This window comes from Lissotriton vulgaris, chromosome 7, assembly GCF_964263255.1.
Source record: "Lissotriton vulgaris chromosome 7, aLisVul1.2, whole genome shotgun sequence".
Classification (NCBI taxonomy): domain Eukaryota; kingdom Metazoa; phylum Chordata; class Amphibia; order Caudata; family Salamandridae; genus Lissotriton; species Lissotriton vulgaris.
The window spans coordinates 895,923,899-895,945,388 of NC_141695.1; the positions used below are offsets into that span (position 1 = coordinate 895,923,899).

General features: G+C 48.8%; 1 protein-coding gene across 3 annotated transcripts in view; it reads right to left on the bottom strand.

The window, feature by feature from the left end:
• Positions 1-21,490, bottom strand: part of HMGXB3 (HMG-box containing 3) — a 558,172-nt gene that overhangs the window by 471,374 nt on the left and 65,308 nt on the right. For all 3 annotated transcript variants that reach the window (XM_086931317.1, XM_086931319.1, XM_086931318.1), the window contains exon 3: positions 4,594-4,768. In XM_086931317.1, the coding sequence (XP_086787443.1) occupies positions 4,594-4,768 (175 nt within the window). The remainder of the gene's footprint in view (positions 1-4,593; positions 4,769-21,490) is intronic.

Sequence of the window (21,490 nt, forward strand, 5' to 3'; positions counted from 1 at the left end):
AAAGTCTTAGATTCCTTCTCTCGGAATTAAGACTGTCATTAAACCAGGGTTTGGAGAGTTTGGAGGACAGTCTTTTAAGCTATAGAGGCACAACCAAGTCTAAAACATTGGTCATTGAGCGGTTATAATGGGCCGTAAGGTCATGTACATCTGACATGTTCATGGGAGGGGGAAGGATGTCATCACAGAGTGCATTCATATTGTGTGAGTTGATATTCCGTAGGCATCTTTCAGTTGTTTAGGGTTCTTTGGCTGGGCTCTACTAGCTCTTCCCGACTCCAGGCTGAGGAAGGCGATGCAGTAGTGATGGTCCAATCACATGGAAGGATCGAATCCGAACGGATGTAGTTGGGCTTACCAATCTAAAGTAGCTCCTTAAATACGAGTAGGGCTGTCACAGATTTCGATTAGATTGAAGTCCAGTAGAAAGGTTTTAAGGCTATTGACGACCTCATTCACATCGTTCCAATGCAGGTTGAAATCTTCCAGGAAGATCGGAGTGGCATGGAAATCAGCGTTCGCTGAGATAATGTCCATGATCTGTTCAGTGAAGGGAAGGTTGTCTCGAGGCAGGTGGTAGAACGTGTCCAGTTTGCATGGACGATTGTTGTACCAGCCACTTCAATGCATAGGTATTCACAGGATGGCAGGAGGGCAGATTGTAGTGCTTTTCACAATTAGGTTGCTACGATGTAAGCAGGCAATGCCCCCAACCCTGACCACCTGCTCTCTCCAACCGAATCATATCATAGTTGGGAGGAACTAAACTGTCCAGAGTGGGAGCAGCTGAGTAATTTAACCATGTTTCAGTCAGCATTACAGGGTCCAGGTCCTGTGCAAGGATGAGGTTGGCAACGTCCACAGCATGTTTCACTGCCGATCTACAGTTTAGGACCACTCATTTGAGCTTTGTGTTGGCGTCAATTGGTGCTGATAATGAAGTGGTGACCTTGGTGAAGTTATTCTCATTGAATGCTCCAGTGTTTTGCCTAGGTTCCCTGAAGGGATCAGTGGTGATGGATTCAATTTGTTGCCCTCACCTTGCTAAACACCCAGAGGGGAACTGCTGAGGCTGAAAGGGAGCATGGCGAACTGAAAGTGCTTGTGACCCACCATGGAATGCATTTAGCATCAGTGATCCTGAAAGACTGGGATATGAAAATACGCGGCCTGGATGTCCAACACCACCATTCAGTCTCCCACATTCAGGGCAATAAACCTGGGCCAGGGTGAGCATTGCGCATTTGTCCTTGTGCAGTTAGGTGTTGAGAGGGCAAAGGACTAAGGACTAAGATAGAAAGTAGGCCTCCATCCTTCTTCGTCAAAAGAAATAGCAGGAATAGCACCTAGTCCCTACTTGCGAGGCCGGCACCCTCTGTATGGCTGACTAGGCCAAAAGGACTTGAACTCCATGGCATAAAACAGTCGTATGATCCTCTGAGAAGTGATTTTATGTAGGTGGCAGGTGCTGTGGATCAAAAAGGAATAGCAGGTAATGGCCAGGTGCATAATCTGCAGGGCTCATTTGTAAGGTGTACTGTTTTGCCATTCCTGCAGAAAGTGGCTGATCCAGCCTCCTACTGGATGGCTATGTGCCGGTAAGGGCATATTAAAGAGAACTGGAGGTTGTGTCCAGAGGTGGTGGACTGAGATCAGTGCTACCCTTGGTGACCAGTTTGTAATCTGCTAGGCCTGAGGTACTTACTTGGAGGCAGGATGTGCGGGTGGTGGGGTTTGACACTGTATATAAGCCGTCGGCTGCATATTCCCGAAAAGGATGACATTTCTGGGAGATTGCTAAATGGAGCAGAAAGGCCAAAATGTTTTGTGGATCGGCTCTCCTTAAAAATGTTCTAGGGCCCAATCTGCCTTCTCCCCAAACAGGCATATCCATTGAGGATGGCTGGATGTCTTCAGGGAAGCCAGTGGACCTCATAGTGGTGTGGCATCGAACCACCACATCTGGTTCCTATAGCACTACCCAGACAATCCATGGTGTCAAGGCCCAAGCGGATTACAAATGTGGCTACAAACAGACAATCTTAAATGGTTTCGACTAATAAAGCATGTAACTGTTCTGGGACCACAGGTAAGGTCTCACCCACTATGAACCATAGAGCAACTTAGTGTACAGCTTGTATTAACTGACTTCAAGGCAAGGTTCGCCACGTATATATACTGGTTTTGACTTCCCGTCAGGGAGAGTGGTTGCGAAGGCATTAGGGTTCTCTCTACTGGTGGACAACTATGCAACACGACTTTCAAAGGATGGATGCTGAGTATAGAAATCCGGGTCTCCTGAAGGCGGTCTTTGGGGGTGGGCGACCTGTCAGTAAAGCAGGCCTAGAGAAATCTACTCGCTATGGCGAGTCACATTTTAACAGGGTGAACTATTTTTTAAAGCTAACTAGCCCGTTCTGGCGAGCTGATAAAGAAGAGGGATTCTGTTCTCTCAGAAAGTGAATGAGCAATAAAGTGGACTTTAAAGCTTAGTTTTATCTTGTCACATTTGCCCTGAGATCAGAGAGAGAGGCCAAATGTCAGCTAACGTCTTACAATTTGCAATCAGTGAAAGAATAGTAGACAACCTCCAGGCTAAAATAAGCAAAAAAGTTAAAGTATTTTGTAAAGGGAACTGTCTGAAAATTGTGCTGTACAAAGTGTGTGAAATAAAAGACTGTAGGATGTCGGTTTTTGTTTCCTAAAGCACATTTAAATAGCTTGAAAATGAAGTTTAAACACTTCAAAATATATTTTAGCAGTTCTGAAAGCATTTTTGTGTAATTATGTCATGAAAAAAAGGTTTTATATGATGAAAACATATCGGAGCCCTTTTCTTGTTGACATGCAAATGATTTTTTTTGTTGCTGAAACCCAATTTGCACGGATTGTTTTATATGCTATATAGTTTTATGAGTACAATTACATGTTGGTGGAAAATTTGAGGCCATTTCAATGGAAAATATGCTGTTTTTAAATGACAGTGTGCTACCAAATCATGCCTTATGCAATACATTTATTAAAAGTGAGTTTTTAAAGAAGATCGGGGTTAACATTCCTGCCCCTGCCCTGAGGACAATGCTATTAGGGAACTAAAAGGCAGGTATGGGGTTATTTGTGCCCTATATGTGGGCTAGTTTGCCATTATACAAGGCGCAAAAGTTTAGTCAATTATTCAAACAAAATAGTTTTTGTACAGCAGAAATGCTGAACTTGCATAGAAGGTGGTGTTCTCATATGTGATAATGAAGAACAGGCGGCGCTGTAAAATAAAATATTTACTAGGATCGCACAATTTGAGACCAGATTACTAGTCAGGACAGGTACATTATAGTTAGGTCCAGAATATTATTCAAGTCACTAGACCTGCAGGTCTAGTAAACACAAGATTTTTCGAGGCCTGAAGGGGTAGGCTTAGGAGTTGTGGCGGGGGGCAGACCATGGCTTGGACTAAGTGCCCTGCAGCGTGTAAGTGAGGGCTTTGTTGATAGGTAAAAGAGATTCCATCGGTGCCTGGCCAGGCTGCAGGACTTCTGTGAACACATTCACCTTAACTCCATTTTGAGGTAGTGGAAGTCAAGGATCTCGGCAACCCTCCTGATGCAAAGGAAGTGTTTTCCTCGGTCTGTGGCAGAAGAAATCCAGCATTGGTTGAGATGTCCTGCCCACTGGCATACTGCAGGTCCATGTACCAGTTATCACCATAAGGTGAGGCAAACTCTTCCCCTTTCCCACCATTGCTGTCCCCATGAGCCTGGCTGTGGTCTGAACAAGAGCCAAAAATGTGGGGTCATGCCAGTGGGCACTGTAGAATTGTGTCTGAGTAGATTCAGTAGAGGTGTTGGCACATCACGATCTGCACATGGTCTTGAAAGATACAACCTCGGCTGGAGATGGCAACCACGATGAGTTGTGGGTCTTCTCCCGGTCGCGTTGGTGCTCGTGGGACTGGTGCTGATTTGGCACCAGTCTTGATGCCGGCACAGAACAAAGTGGTTTAGAGGGGCCCAGACATAACCAGAGACAAATGTACCTGCGATAACTTGATGAAGTCCCAGTGGATGCTTGCAGGCTTAAGGCAAACAAGAGGATGCTGTAGGCATGCAAAAGATGCACTGCATGGCAACTCTAAAGGCCTCTACCTACTGTAACGACACCAATGGACCAAGGAACTTGGGGTGCATCAGGACCAAGGATGGAATTAGCTCCTCAGTGGAACAGAAGATAGAAAGTGGGTGTTTTTCAAGATACAGACACAAGGAGTGTTGAGCATATGTGAAATGTCTCCCTTGTCCACAACACTCCCCAGGCAAGAAACAGCAATATAAATCTATAACAATGGAAGTCTATGCTAGACATAAACCATAACATGTGAAGACACGGACAACATGAAACACTAACATATGTATAAAACTAGATTGCCACCTTATAGAACACCAACATCGATCTAACAGTGCTCCACGGAGTCAAGAGAATAAAATCAGTTGCACACATTGAGATTTCATATTACAAACTAGCATAGACCACCACAAAATACACATTTTACACATGTACAGGTGTCTATAAGTAAAGGACTAATGTCAAAGGACTCACAGGGTCCTGCCCCTCCTTCTCCAACTTTGCCTTCTCCAAGTAGTAGCTCTTCTCGGCCACGCTCAACAGTCTCCAGCTTTCACTGATCTTCTTGTTGATCTCGGACTGGGGCAGATTAGGCAGATCTTGCTGTATCTTGAGGTATATATCGTAGTAATAGAGCAGGTAGGCTGATCTGAAATGAAAAGCAGTCATTAGGAAATGAATGTCTATTAACCAAGCCAAAGGTGAGAAGAGTGACATGGTGAATGTATCCAAGCAATGGAAATTGAACAGCTTTTACCTTCTTCAGGTCTAACGAGAAAGTCCCAATATCATAGTAGGTGCTACATAAATAGAACAATTACATCTGAGGTAGTAGTACTTTAGTACGGATCTATACTTCGAGCACCATAGGCTGACACTGCATTGGTACTGCAGAAATAGGGCATTGTGCAAGCATGCACATTCTGGTTTGGAGCTTGCATCCGCAATTTAATGTGCATCATACCGCAGTATAAGTGGAGCACGTCAGGCACACTAACCTTTTCTGCAAATTCATCTTGGCCCCTTCCGATTGGTTATAATACAACCTAACCACATAGAACCTAACTTTTTGTTCCATAGCATCCATACAGAACCTTCAATACAAATGTATTCTGTTGCTGCTGCTGTCAATTGCTCATTTATGATTTTTGTCTGTTCTTAGCACCCCCCACAATCCACTTCAAAGAATGTCTGGTTGGGCACTCACTTTGATCATATCTATGGGTAAAGTAACATAACAGTGAAGGTGAGGCATGGCCCCCCATTTGTTTTGGAAACACAAAAAAAATGATTTCAAAGTGCTAGAAGCACACACGCAGTTTTAAAGTTGAGTGAGCAAGTGTCTCACTTTCCTCCGTAGTACCCAAATTCTAGAGTTTTCCACAGTCCTAGTGAAGCCCACTGACATTGATATACAGGTTGTCCAGCAGCATGGTGGACAGGGTTTTTTGTTGGAAGGTTGAATTACAGCAGTTTGCACAGGACATGGCATATCTGAAGGTGGCTTGCATGGCTGCATCTGCCCTCTGTCGTGTTTTATGTTAGTTACTACTGCTATTGCAGGACTAGTTTTGTGTCGGAGGGATGTTTGCAAGGCTAGAACTTGTGTTGTACATGTCTGACAGGCACGTGGGTTCTTGATACTCTGTTGTACCTATTCATCAATTGAGGGAAGTCTTTGGGTGCGATGCCTATGCTGGGCCGGCAGGGAACAAGCAGCAAGAAAAATGCACTCCTGCTGAATATTTTAAATGTTTTTGAAAGTCTGCACTGCTGGTGCTCATCCTGTTTTGCATTCAAGTGAACTATTTATGATGCACCTGTTCGGTTGCCTTGGTACGACTCATGCCTAATCCCTTGGAGTTGTGTGTGCAAAGTTACAGCTTGCATTGTACCTCGGTGTATTGAAGGCTAGATTGGACATCTGTTGACTGTGCAGAATCTATTCTGTGCATCTTTTAACAAGTGATGTCTGGTCTGCACCTGTTATGTTATAAAGTAAAACCGCAGATGTCTTTATTTCACAAAGTGATTGTGTTCATGTAGCATGAGAAACCCGGTCCTCTTTAAAAAGGAAAATCTATTGGCCTGGTCATTGCTTACAATTCAAAAGAGGTAACAACTATGCTGAGATTTTTAAATAACTCCACGTTTTTGCAGAGAGTGAAACTGAGAAAGAGGAGCAGAAAGTGAACGGCCCAGGATTACAATTTTATTCAAGTGGAAACCCAATGTTAGTAGTTAAGTCTCCTGCTCCACAGCAGACAAAGCTCCCTTTTCCTCAATTCATTTGAGTAGTACAATACAAGCAAGCACTGATGGTCCTGCCACGTGTGCCTCATGCTGGTCCAATAAATCCAGAGCCTTACCAGATTTTCAAGAGGATAAACTGGAATCATTTATAACTATTCTGAAAATCCGTGAAAATCATAAACAAGCATTGGCATACCCAATAGGTCTCGCCTTTGGGACCTTATAAGTATTTAGTTGTGGAGCACAATATCCTTGGTGCCACAACATTAACTGTTGCATGGCTAAACACTTATAAGGTCCTAAAGGCGAGACCTATTGGCTATGCCAATGCTTGTTTTCTGTAGTTTTAGATAGTGCGAACTCAACCCTGATCTATTGAAGCGCATTGCATTAGCACCAATTATATTATACAAGGGCTTATTCATTGTTGGTAGTCACGGGAACATGAAGTGATTTGTCCAGAATCGCAGTATGTTGAGCGGGCGCCGAGACTCGAACCTGCTTCTCCAGCAAAAAAGTCAGCAGCTCTGGCCGTTAAGCTGCATACTCTCCCCTCATGGGAGCAATATCACGTCTACCGACAAAATTACACTTCGAAGCACTGAGAGGCAGCAGGTGTTGAAGGAGGGAACATGAAACAGAAGGGAGATAAACGAGGGAACAAGTGAGCGAGGGAGGGCAAAATTATCCAAATCTGGTGTTCAGGTGAATGATTACTTTTATAGGCATTGCCCGTCCTTTAGATGTGGTAGCGTGTTTTCATGCTGTCATGTTTTTATTGCCACCTAACGCAGCGAGGAAGGTACGCCTTACAAGCAGAGCCAGTGGCATAATATCTGCAGTGAAAGAGACCCTTTCCAAAGCTGCATCCTGCGCGCTGCTTAGTAAAGCAGTCACGGGCTCTTCTACGGAAATATGGCTCCAGTTCAGAGATCCAGAAACGGCTCCGGGAGTTAGCCCTTCGGACGCAGTACCGAATAAAACAAGCAACACGAAGGGCATGGCAGCTCTGGCCGTTATGCCACATCCTCTCCCCTCATGGGAGGAATAACGCTTATACGGAAAAAATGACACTTCGAAGCACTGAGGGGCAGCAGGTGTTGGAGGGTACATGGCAGGGAACGAGGAGAACGAGGAGAAGGAGGAGCAAGGAATGGACTGTAGAGGTTAGAAGCGGAGGGAAGAAAAAACAGGAAAGGGAACAGAAGAAAGAAGAGGAAGAACAAAGAGTAGGAAGGAACTGTTAATGGGAAAGGGTATGTGAGAGTGAAAACGGGAGAATGCGAGACCAAAAGAGAGGCCAGGACATGCATAAAGGGAATGGGAGGTACAGGAGAGAGTAAAGGAAGAAATGTTAGAGCCAAGGAGGGAGGACAGAAGGCACGAGGGATCAAGAGAGGCTAGGGAGGAACAGAAGATAGAGCAATGGACGAAAGATGCAAGATGGAATAGGACAGGCAAGAAGGGAACAGAACGGAAAGAGAGAACAGTGGCGGATCAGAGGAACTGCGAAGACACGAGCGAAAAGCAAAAAAACAGACAGACACACACACAGCGTTTCCCTTGCGGGAGCGAGCAGGGGCACCATCTGTTTGCAAGATAATTACAAACAGATGTCGCCAAAGCTCGCTCCCGCAAGGGAAAAGCCAAACGTACACGTGTTGCAATAGAAAGCAATGCAAAGTGTACATGTTTTTGGCCAAAAAAGCTGATTGTTTCCAAGAAGTCCCCTCCTATGCAGTGCATGCACGCTGCGTAGAGACCTAAAAACTTTGGGCTGCGTTGTTTCAGACCATGTTTTGCTCACTATACCACATCAGATAGGGAACCCCCCTTATGTGCAAACGCCTTGGTGCCATCCCAAAAGGCGCCATTTAGACAAAACTGCTAAGCCACCTCCCGTCTCTACAGGAACCTAAATCAAACCGAGACATGCTTCAGCCTTTTTGTCGGGCCTCATCAACGAGGTGAACCTTGAGCTCTTTGCCTAAGGCAAGGCAGTCAGTCACGACTGCTCATGGCTATTGCATTTAAGGGAAAAACAAAATTGATGGGTAAGAAACCTATACGCGTGTTTGTGCTGGTTTTCCTGTCCAGAGGGAACACAGCCTAGCAGTTTGGGACGTTTTGATCTGTAAGTGGTGTGTCCACTTTTGTGAGGGTAGAGAAAAGCAAAGTAAAAAAAAAAAATACGATAAACAGTGCTTTGGAATCTGTCCAGATTAATTACTACTGATTTCAACACATTCCAGCATTTCTATCCATCACTGTTTTCCTCTCTAAATAAAGGATGTGGGATAAGCCCCCTTTCTTGCTGTGCAACAGAACTCAACCTCCACCACAATGATGAGGCTGTGCCATCCTAATGAAGCCCACGAAGGACTTGCTTACATTAACATTGAGAGGGGATGTGACCCAGCTGTTCAAGCTAGACGCACAAGTTACTACTTGTGTAACGATGTATCTGTAAGAGACATTAGTTAGTGATAGATTCCTTACCTTAGAATATCCCCAGGCGTCAGACTGGATCCGGAAATTTTTGCGTAGCAATACCCCTGCGCGTCGGTAGGCGTCGTCTGCGGCTCCGCGTCCGTCGTCGGCGTCGTTGGCGCCGGAATGACGTCGGAGTACTTAGACGCCGCCCATGCGCTCTGACGTCAGTTCTGATACACAGCTTTTCCGCGCAAGATACGCAGAGCCATGATAGAACCAACACTGGTGCCATGAAACTAGGGCCCTGAAAGGGGATGACCTTAACCCTAGATATCGGTTCGCAGAACGGGGAGGATGGGTGGGTCGGTAAGAAATCTATCAGTAACTAATGTCTCTTACAGATATATCGTTACACAAGTAGTAACTTGTGCATCTGAAAGAGACACGTTAGTGATAGATTCCTTACCTTAGAATAGATACCCCAGCAATACCAACCCCGGTGGTGGGTCTGCGAACCAATAATCACACCAGAAAGTCCTGGAGGACGGAACGGCCAAAGAAGCCATCCCTCCGGGCTTGGCTGTCCAGGCAGTAGTGTCTTGCAAACGTGTGCAGCGAGGCCCACGTAGCTGCCTGGCAAATGTCCTGTAAGGGGACTCCTCTGCCCAAGGCAGTTGTTGTTGCCGTGCCTCAAGTGGAATGAGCCCGCAAACCAGCAGGGGGCTCCTTTTTGGCCATGGAGTAACATGCCTGAATACACAAGATGATCTACCGCGAAATGGTCCTCTTGGGTACCGCCTTTGCCTTCTTCGCGCCCACGTAACCAACAAAGAGTTGGTCATCCACCCGGAACTGGCGTGTGCGATCTAGGTAATAAGAGAGCGCACGTTTTGGGTCCAGACGGTGGAGCCTCTCTTTCTTTTTCGAGGGATGCGGAGGCGGAAAGAAGGTGGGCAAGGTAATGGACTGCCCGATGTGGAAGGCCGTGACAACCTTGGGCAGAAAGGAAGGTCTTGTACGCAACACCACCTTGTCCGGATGAACAGAGAGGAAAGGTGGAGTGGAAGAAAGAGCCTGGAGCTCACTCACTCTCCTGGCAGAGGTGATGGCAACCAGGAAAGCAGTCTTCAGGGTAAGAAGACGGAGAGGACAGTTATGGAGCGGCTCAAAGGGAGCACACATTAGATAAGTGAGTACAAGATTCAAGTCCCACTGGGGCATCACGAAGGGAACAGGAGAGAACATGTGTGTGATGCCCTTCAGAAATCTATTTACAATGGGGGTATTGAATAAGGAAGGCTGATCAGGTAGCCGGAAGAAGCAGAAAGGTACCCCTTAAGAGTGCCCAGAGCAGAGCCCTGCTGGGCAAGGGAAAGAAGTAAGAGTAGAACTTCAGAAATGTGTGCAGAGAGAGGGTCCACAGCCTTTGCTGTGCACCATGCCACAAATCTGTTCCACCTGCAGGCGTATACCGACTTTGTGGATGGACGCCTGGCTGCCAGAATGATATCACAGACTTCGGGAGGCAAGTCAAATGGCCTCAACTGCCGCCGCTCAATCTCCAAGCTTGTAGGTGGAGACTGGACAGGTTCGGGTGCAGGACCGTCCCCTGCTGCTGCGACAGAAGGTCATCCCGAAGAGGCAGACGAATCGGGGGATCGACTGACATGCTGAGTAGCTCGGGATACCAGTATCTTCGTGCCCAGTCCGGAGCCACAAGGATAACCTGGGCCCGGTCGCGCCTGATCTTCTTTAGCACTCTGGGCAGAAGTGGTATAGGCGGAAAGGCGTACAATAGACCGCAACTCCACTCGCGACGAAAAGCGTCTCCGAGCGAGTGCCGCCTTGGAAATTCCAACGCGCAGAACTGATGACATTGCGCGTTCTCTTCTGTGGCGAATAGATCTAACCAAGGCTCTGCCCATTGCTGAAAGAGGCCTTGCGCCACGTCAGAGTTCAGACGCCATTCGTGATCCATCATGCACCGACGGCTGAGTTCGTCCGCCCTGGCATTCAGAGAGCCTGCCAGGTGTTGAACCACCAGGGTCAAGCCCTGATGTTCCAGCCACTGCCAGAGGCGCAGAGCCTCCTGGCATAGGGTCCACGACCCCACCCGCCTTGTTTGTTGCAGTATCACATGGCGGTGGTGTTGTCCGTGAAGACCTGCACTACACTCCCCCGGACAGAGGGGAGGAATGCCTTCAGTGCTAGACGAATCGCCCGCAGCTCCAAAAGGTTGATATGGAGCCGGGACTCCGCCGGAGATCAGAGGCCTCTGATCTCCGCCTCTCCCATGTGGCCTCCCCAGCCCTGGAGGGACGCGTCCGTCACAACCACGTGCTCCTGGTGGGGTAGGCAGAGGGATCTGCCACTGACCCAGTCGCGGTCCGTGAGCCACCACTGCAGTTGTCTTGCAGTGCCCTCCGAGATCAAGACATGATCGGACAGGTTGCCCTGATGCTGGGCCCACTGAAACTTCAGGTCCCACTGCAGAGCCCGCATACGCCACCTGGCGTGATGCACCAGAAGGATGCAGGAGGCCATCAGCCCCAGAAGCCGCAGCGTCAACCTGACAGAGACTCGGGATAACGGCTGAAAGATGGGAATCAGAGCCTGTATATCCCGAACCCGCTGTTCGGGAGGGTAAACCCGAAACTGCGCCGAGTCGAGAACCGCTCCGATGAAGAGGAGCTTCTGAAAGGGACACAGGTGCGACTTCGGCACATTGATGGAGAACCCCAGCAAATGCAGGGGGTCGGCCGTAGTCTGGAGGTGGCTGACGACTGTCTGGGGCGAGCCCGCCTTCAACAACCAGTCATCAAGGTAGGGGAAGACTGACACCCCTAACCTGTGCAGATGAGCTGCGACCACCGCCATCACCTTCGTGAACACCCGTGGGGCGCTGGTAAGGCCGAAGGGGAGCACGGTAAACTGAAAGTGCTCTTGGCCTACCGTGAACTGCAGGTAACGCCGGTGGGCCGGCAGGACGGGATATGGAAATAAGCGTTCTGCAAGTCCAACGCTACCAGCCAGTCTTCCGGGTCCAGGGCAGCTAGGACCTGAGCCAAAGTCAGCATCTTGAACTTCTCCTTCCGGAGGAAGCAGTTGACGTTCCGCAGGTCCAAGATAGGGCGTAGGCCCCCTTTGCCCTTCTTGGGTACCAGAAAGTAGTGGGAGTAACATTGTAGGAGAGTAGGGTCTGCTATCCTATGGTCACCCCAATTTTTGCTTTTTGCTTCACTGGTTTTCGACTTACTGAGGCTGTGGGCCTGCTAATCAGACCCCCAGCCTGCTGTTCTCTCTCTAAATTTATAATACATGTGCTATAGGTACATACCACAATTGGAAATGGACTCCTTGTCAGCCCCTGTACCATGCACTATAGGTGCTCAGGGCATAGGTGCCACCAAGGCCTACCAGGGGCTGAAGCATAGCTTTTGCCACCCCTGGCTGGTTCTTAAATTGACACAACTGGCTGATCACTCAGCTGGGGCAAGTGGGTGTAATGACCCCTTGCTTAGATATAGTATACCTATATCTAAACCTATATCTGGACACATATATAAGCCTGTAAGCCACTCCTATGGAAGGCCTCGTCAATCCTGGGGGCAGAGTGCGTGGTTTTATGTGAGATGGAGCTCTGGCATGAGCTGAGCCTGTCTGCAGCTGTCGGGAACAACTCCCTAAGCTGATCCGGGATAATGCCATACCATATACCCTTAAGCGCCTTATAATCCTCGCGGTTATATAGCAACTTTGGTTTGGCTTTATCAAAACATGTCGTGTAAGGTGTCATACGAATTGGAATACTACCCCCTCGCCAGTTCTGGCGACGGGGGTAGCATTCCACCCTTCTAGAGGGATAAGACATGTTACTTTACTGAAACGCGGTTGATTTAAAATGAGCCTCAGATCCACAAAATGGATGCCCCTGCCACAGACACGGGTCTGGCCTCCTGCTGCTGACCGAAACTCAGCAAATGGTGGCCTGGACAAAGGGTTTCCTGTCGCAGGGCGGTGTTAAACCACCCCAGACAGGAGATAGTGGATTGCAGCAGGGAGGTTTCAAAGAAACCAGACACTGCCTGGGGAGCACAAGGCTGCCCCTTGCATAATCCGGCCAAACCGGTTCTGGGGCCTTCCAGCCCCAGTCCCAGCGCGGCCTGGATCAAAGGAAAGGGGTGTAACCACCCCCTTCCTGGGTCCCACCCATAGGAGGGGACCTAGCAGGATGTCCAGCCCACCAGATTCGAATAAGAGTGGGAGCAGTGCCAATGCAACTCAGATCATCCTGAAGAAACATAAGAAACGAATTCTGGACCCTTCGACATTCTATTGAACATAGAAGCCTGAAGAATCTCCCTTGTGGTCAAGGAGTGACCACCCTGTGCAAACAGGCACCATCCAGCCCTCGACCCTGCTTTGTTGCAGTTCCCGCCGGAACTCGAGCGACAGAGATCAACGAGATCAAGCTTGCCTGCCTTCTCCCAGCCCGATCCACAGTCCCTGCAGAGCTGAGACCAGTGGAGGCGACCGGAAGCGTGGGGCACGCCATCTTGAAAAGGCCACGAGACGCTGACCGTGCAGCCCACGAGTGATCCTCGAAGCTGTGCACCGGGGTTTGAGAAGCCCCCACCCCGAGCTACACTTGCACCAAAGCTACCCCCTCCACACTCGACGAGTGCTGCGTGGGGCCCTTCTGCTTGTGTTGGCTCGACGCGTTGGCCCGGTCACTTGCCAGCTGGCTTGTGGCCCCTGTGCCGACGAAACCTTGAATACGACTTGCTTTTCTGGTTGCTCCAGATCTGCATCAGCTCCTGTGAAAAGGAGCCCCCACTCTGACCCTCCTGGTTCGAGTGAGAAGCAATCTCCCGATTCCGCGTGGATTGCTTTTGCCAAGTGCTGTTTGCTGCAATCTTGAAGCCGACGGTGCTGACGGCGAGAGCCTACGTGGGACAGATTGTGACCTGCTCCTGGACGTCGCAGATGCCCCAGAGCCCACGTGACAGCGGAGAGAAGCCTCTCGACAACCACCTGATTGCGCCCGACATTGCCTGGTTCCGTCCTGGTTCCACCCTGGTCACTGCTGAGTGACCCAGACTCTGTCCCCTCTGCTTTCAGGTACTTTTCGACTTCGATCCACCCTTGGATCACACCGGACACTTCTGCTTCCCATTGCCTGCAGCTTCTTCAGCTCCAAGCACCAAGAGCCTGCGTGTCAAAACCCGACTCCACTTCGACCCTGTGCACCCACTTCCTGTGGGTGAGGTAACATTGCAACGCCGGTGTTCCTACACTGGTACACACCTCTAGGGTCTGTCTTAAGTTTTGTTCCTCTAGGTTCAGCGGAAGTATCTTTTAACTCACTTTGTGTAACTTTTACGCACCATTGACATTGCATTGGTGCAAGCCGCGCTTTCCGTGCTGCACCCGAATTCCGTGGGCTACTCCCGACTTCAGCATTGCTAGTCCTGACTGCTCCCAGCGATTCCCTAGGCCCTAGGCCTAACCACTGTTCGATTGGTATCTCTTATACCATTTTTTTAGTGTATGGTTTGAGTGGCCACCGGCCCTCATCCAAAATTGTGCAACTTTGTATGTTATACTGTGCTTTTGATTTAACGCTTGTGCCCCTTTCCTCATAAAGAGTACTGGGGAGTAATTTAGAAATAAATACATATATTTTTATAATATATACTTGTGTGGTGTCCTTTCATTTGATTACAGGATTGTATGTGGTAAAACAGCTCGCTTAACACGACCTCTTAAGTTAAGCCTTTAAGGCTGCTTAGTCCATGCTACCACTAGGATAGCTTGTCTAACAAGGTTGACTTACAACCAGACATCTTTGGGGTTTGTTTGGACTGATACCCAGTGGTTCCAGAATTGGAAACACTACATATCAGGCCAACTTCTCACATTGGTGTGCAGCGGTGCGGATTTGAGCTTGCTGTTTTACCATTGCAATCTTTACATCAAATTGAAAGATCACATCAAGTACCTTAGGTACATATAAATCAAAAGCTTAGCATATTAAGTTCTACTGAACTTAGTAGTTGTAGATTAAAGGGATTAGCACACCCTGACTACAACTCACTAGCAAGGTACAGTAGGAAAACACTTAGTGTAGGTAAGTGCACCACTTACACCTCACTAGCAGTCATGTCTGATACAGGTGGAGCCTCAGGCTCTGCTCCTGTAGCAGTTGACCCTACCAAGGCAACTTCCAGATATGACAACCTTAGCCACAAAGACCTGAGTGCCTTGTGCACAGCCAGGGGGCTAAAAAAGGGCAGAGGCCCTACCATTCCTTCCCTGATAGCTATCCTGGAAAAGGATGACTTAGATAAGGTGAGTCAGGCTCCCTTAGATTCAGGTGAGGGGATAAACTCCCCTGAGAATGAGGATCTTCCAGATGAAGAAGAAGAGGAGGAGGAAGAGGAAGAGGAAGGCTCAGATGTAGAAGAGCCTGAAGATCAGGATCAGAGGGTGACCCAGGTACAGGTTGCCAGGCTTAACCAGGCCAACCTAGACCTACATGGGAATGGAGAGGGCCAGCACCACTCCAGATCTCATAACCAAATTCTCCCAGGCAACAGGAGGGTGAGATCTCAATCAGGGGACTCATCTTTCTAGTGCCTCAAGAGAATCTCAAAGAGGGATGACTCCCTCCCAGAGGAAAGAGCATAGGGCCAGAATGAGGGCTGTCCAACTCCAGATAGAGAGGGAAGAGGTAGCCTTGGCTCAAGCTAAACTTGCTTTAGCAAGAGAAAGAAAATTGGGTGGCTTAGATGCCACTGGTGGCAGCAAAGTTCCTAAAGAAAAAGACAGGGCCTATGACAATAGAAACCTGACAAAAATTGTGCCCCCCTACAAGAAAGGGGATGACATCCACAAATGGATGACTGCTCTTGAGAGGGCCTGCATGGTACAGCAGGTCCCTGAGGATCAGTGGGCAGCAATTTTATGGTACTCCTTTTCTGAGAAAGGGAGGGATAGGCTCCTCACTGTTAGACCTGAGGATGCCAAAAACTACTCTGTCCTGAAGAGTGCTCTTATTGAAGGGTTTGGCCTAACCACTGAGCAATACAGGTTGTTGTTCAGAGACACCCAAAAAGCACAGACTCAGGACTGGACTGATTTTGTTGATTGTGCCACTAAGGCTCTGGAGGGTTGGCTGCAGGGAAGTAAAGTCTCAGACTATACAGGATTGTACAATCTTATGATGAGAGAACAGATCCTTAATAACTGTCAGAACCAGCTGTTGCATCAATACCTTGTTGACTCTGATCTGACCTCTCCCCAAGAATTGGGAAAGAAGGCAGACAAATGGGTCAGAACAAGGATTAAGCAGAAAAACCAGAACCAAGGTGACCAGAAGAACACAGACCAGAAGGGTGGGAATCAGAAAGATAAAGAAAAGGACCAGAAGTCTTCAGGCCCCCAAACTAGCAATAAGGAGGGGGGTTCCCAAAATGGAAACAAGAAAAAGAAGAATGATGGCCCAAAGAAACCTTGGTGTAATACCTGCAAATCAGTTTCACACTGGGGCAGTGAATGCACTAAGAAAAATCCAGTTCCTACCACTGCAGCTCCTAAAGCAACTGCACCCCCTAGTACAGTCAGCAGTGGTAGTGCACAACCTAAGGGGTTAGTAGGGTTAACCTTGGGTACTGAGGTGGAATCTGGCCTAGTCAGAATCCCCACACAGGCAGTTCTCCTATATGATGTGGACTTATCTTTGACCACTGCAGTAAGCCCCAGTAACCTGGGCAAATATAGGCAGACTCCCTTAATCAATGAGAAACTGGCTCAGGCCTACAGGGACACTTGTGCCAGTGTCACTATGGTGACACCAGACTTTGTGGACCCTGGTCAGATTGTACTAGGTGAAAGTTACCTAGTGACCAATGCAAGCAACTCCACTACTTCCCATAGTGTGGCTGTTGTGAACTTCTCCTGGGGAGGGGTAGATGGCCTAAAGAAAGTTGTTGTGAGTGCAGACCTCCCAGTAGACTGTCTGTTAGGCAATGATCTGGAAAGCTCAGTTTGGTCAGAAGTGGAGTACAGGACTCATGCAGAAATGCTAGGGATTTCAGCTCATGTCCTTGCAGTGACAAGGTCTCAGGCTAAGAAGTGCCTTCCTGAACCAGTGGTGGATCTTGAAACAATAGACCAACCACAACCCAAGAGAAGGGGCAAGAGGGTTAAGGCTGTGCCTTCCCACTTGCCCCAGGTTGAGGATCAAGTTTCACAGGAAACTGATTCTGCAGTCCAAGAGGAGACTGTCTCAGAGGAGCTTGAACCTGACCAGGTTGAGTTTCTGGGGACAGGGGGACCCTCAAGGGCAGACCTGGGGCAGGCCCAAGTAGATTGCCCTTCACTTGAACCTCTCAGACAGCAAGCTGCTGCTGAGGCTGCAGGGAATGCTCAAGGTACCCATAGAGTTTATTGGGATGAAGGACTCCTTTATTCAGAGGCTAGAGACCCCAAGCCTGGCACAACCAGGAGGTTGGTTATACCTTTGAAGTTTAGGGGTTTCCTTCTTACCTTGGCCCATGATATTCCCCTTGCAGGACACTTAGGCCAGAATAAGACTTGGGACAGGCTTGTTCCACACTTTCACTGGCCTCACATGTCAGAAAATGTCAAGGAGTTTTGTCGCTCCTGTGTCACTTGCCAAGCCAGTGGTAAGTCAGGTGGCACAACAAAGGCCCCCCTGATACCACTACCTGTGGTGGGGGTACCCTTTGAAAGAGTTGGAATAGACATTGTGGGTCCCATGGATCCTCAAACAGCATCTGGGCACAGATTTATACTGGTGGTAGTGGATCATGCCACCAGGTACCCAGAGGCAATTCCCCTGAGGACCACCACAGCACCTGTGGTGGCAAAAGCCCTCATTGCAGTTTTCTCAAGAGTGGGCTTTCCAAAGGAGGTTCTTTCAGACAGAGGTACCAACTTTATGTCTGGATACTTAAAAGCAATGTGGAAAGAGTGTGGAGTAAACTATAAGTTTACCACACCCTACCATCCACAGTGCAATGGGCTTGTTGAAAGGTTCAACAAGACCCTGAAGGGAATGATAAAAGGTTTACCAGAGAAGCTCAGGCGGAAATGGGACATCCTTTTACCCTGCTTGCTCTTTGCTTACAGAGAGGTCCCACAGAAGGGGGTTGGCTACAGCCCTTTTGAACTTTTGTTTGGCCACCCTGTGAGGGGTCCATTGAGTTTGGTGAAGGAAGGATGGGAGTTACCTCTCAAAAAGCCTAAACTAGACATTGTGGACTATGTACTTGGTCTCCGCTCCAGGATGGCTGAATACATGGAGAGAGCATCCAAAAACCTTGAGGCCAGTCAAGAATTACAGAAAGCTTGGCATGACCAAAAGGCTGTTCTGGTTGAGTTCCAGCCAGGGCAGAAGGTGTGGGTGTTGGACCCAGTGGGCCCAGCAGCTCTCCAGGACAAATGGACTGGACCCTACCCTATCATTGAGAAAAAGGGAGAAGTCACCTATGTGGTTGACTTTGGCACCCCTAGGAGCCCCCACAGGGTGCTCCATGTAAACAGTTTGAAAGCATTTGTTGACAGGGAGGACATGAGTCTCCTCATGGCCACAGATGGGGAACAGGAGGAAGAGAGTGACCCTCTCCCAGACCTGCTTTCCCAGAACCCTGATGATGGTTCAGTTGATGGAGTAGCCTTGGCAGGCAGCCTCACTGAGCAGCAACAGGTGGACTGCAGACAGGTGTTGCAGGCCCACAGACATATGTTTTCACTCACACCCAGCCAGACTAATTGGTGCACCCATGAGGTGGACACTGGTGACAGTCTGCCTGTGAAGAATAAGATCTACAGGCAACCTGACCATGTCAGGGATTGTATAAAGGCTGAGGTGCAAAAGATGTTGGAGCTTGGAGTGATTGAGCCATCAGAGAGCCCATGGGCTAGCCCAGTGGTCCTTGTGCCAAAACCTCATACCAAAGATGGGAAGAGAGAAATGAGGTTTTGTGTGGACTACAGAGGTCTCAATGCTGTCACTAGGACAGATGCCCATCCCATTCCAAGAGCAGATGAGCTCATTGATAAATTGCCTTCTGCCAAGTTTCTGAGCACATTTGATTTGACAGCTGGCTACTGGCAAATCAGACTAGCTGAAGAGTCAAAAGCCAAAACAGCATTCTCTACCCCTAGTGGGCATTATCAATTTGTGGTAATGCCCTTTGGTTTGAAGAATGCACCTGCCACCTTCCAAAGGTTGGTGAATCAAGTCCTTGCTGGGTTGGATGACTTTTGTGCAGCATATCTAGATGATATTGCTGTCTTTAGCTCCACCTGGGAGGATCACCTGATCCACCTGAAGAAGGTTCTGGAGGCCCTGCAAAAGGCAGGCCTGACTATCAAGGCTACTAAGTGCCAGATAGGGCAGAGCAAGGTTGTGTACTTGGGCCACCTAGTAGGTGGGGGTCAAGTTCAACCACTGGAGAGTAAGATCCAGGCCATACAGGACTGGGCTCCTCCAACTACCCAGACACAAGTCAGAGCCTTCTTGGGCCTGACTGGGTATTACACAAAATTTGTAAAGAACTATGGGTCCATTGTGACACCATTGAATGACTTGACATCCAAGAAGATGCCCAAAAAGGTTCAGTGGACAGTTAGCTGTCAAAAGGCATTTGATGACCTGAAGAAGGCCATGTGCTCTGCACCTATCCTGAAGAGTCCTGACTACTCCAAACAGTTCATTGTACAGACAGATGCTTCTGAGTTGGGGGTGGGAGCTGTGCTTTCACAACTTAACCAAGATGGTCAAGACCAGCCCATTGCTTTTATTAGCAGAAGGCTGACCCCCAGGGAGAAACGTTGGTCAGCTATTGAGAGGGAGGCCTTTGCTGTGGTTTGGGCCCTGAAGAAGTTGAGGCCATACTTGTTTTGTACTTACTTCCTAATTCAGACAGACCATAAGCCCCTCTTGTGGCTAAATCAGATGAAGGGTGAAAATCCCAAACTGCTCAGGTGGTCCATTTCCCTACAGGGGATGGACTTTACAGTGGAGCACCGCCCAGGGACTGACCATGGTAATGCAGATGGTCTCTCCAGGTACTTCCACTTAGAACATGAAGACTTATCTGGTCAAGGTTAAGTTTAATGTCCCTGCGTTTGGGGGGGGGGGGGGGTTGTGTAGGAGAGTAGGGTCTGCTATCCTATGGTCACCCCAATTTTTGCTTTTTGCTTCACTGGTTTTCGACTTACTGAGGCTGTGGGCCTGCTAATCAGACCCCCAGCCTGCTGTTCTCTCTCTAAATTTATAATACATGTGCTATAGGTACATACCACAATTGGAAATGGACTCCTTGTCAGCCCCTGTACCATGCACTATAGGTGCTCAGGGCATAGGTGCCACCAAGGCCTACCAGGGGCTGAAGCATAGCTTTTGCCACCCCTGGCTGGTTCTTAAATTGACACAACTGGCTGATCACTCAGCTGGGGCAAGTGGGTGTAATGACCCCTTGCTTAGATATAGTATACCTATATCTAAACCTATATCTGGACACATATATAAGCCTGTAAGCCACTCCTATGGAAGGCCTCGTCAATCCTGGGGGCAGAGTGCGTGGTTTTATGTGAGATGGAGCTCTGGCATGAGCTGAGCCTGTCTGCAGCTGTCGGGAACAACTCCCTAAGCTGATCCGGGATAATGCCATACCATATACCCTTAAGCGCCTTATAATCCTCGCGGTTATATAGCAACTTTGGTTTGGCTTTATCAAAACATGTCGTGTAAGGTGTCATACGAATTGGAATACTACCCCCTCGCCAGTTCTGGCGACGGGGGTAGCATTCCACCCTTCTAGAGGGATAAGACATGTTACTTTACTGAAACGCGGTTGATTTAAAATGAGCCTCAGATCCACAAAATGGATGCCCCTGCCACAGACACGGGTCTGGCCTCCTGCTGCTGACCGAAACTCAGCAAATGGTGGCCTGGACAAAGGGTTTCCTGTCGCAGGGCGGTGTTAAACCACCCCAGACAGGAGATAGTGGATTGCAGCAGGGAGGTTTCAAAGAAACCAGACACTGCCTGGGGAGCCCAAGGCTGCCCCTTGCATAATCCGGCCAAACCGGTTCTGGGGCCTTCCAGCCCCAGTCCCAGCGCGGCCTGGATCAAAGGAAAGGGGTGTAACCACCCCCTTCCTGGGTCCCACCCATAGGAGGGGACCTAGCAGGATGTCCAGCCCACCAGATTCGAATAAGAGTGGGAGCAGTGCCAATGCAACTCAGATCATCCTGAAGAAACATAAGAAACGAATTCTGGACCCTTCGACATTCTATTCAACATAGAAGCCTGAAGAATCTCCCTTGTGGTCAAGAAGTGACCACCCTGTGCAAACAGGCACCATCCAGCCCTCGACCCTTGCTTTGTTGCAGTTCCCGCCGGAACTCGAGCGACAGAGATCGACGAGATCAAGCTTGCCTGCCTTCTCCCAGCCCGATCCACAGTCCCTGCAGAGCTGAGACCAGTGGAGGCGACCGGAAGCGTGGGGCACGCCATCTTGAAAAGGCCACGAGACGCTGACCGTGCAGCCCACGAGTGATCCTCGAAGCTGTGCACCGGGGTTTGAGAAGCCCCCACCCCGAGCTACACTTGCACCAAAGCTACCCCCTCCACACTCGACGAGTGCTG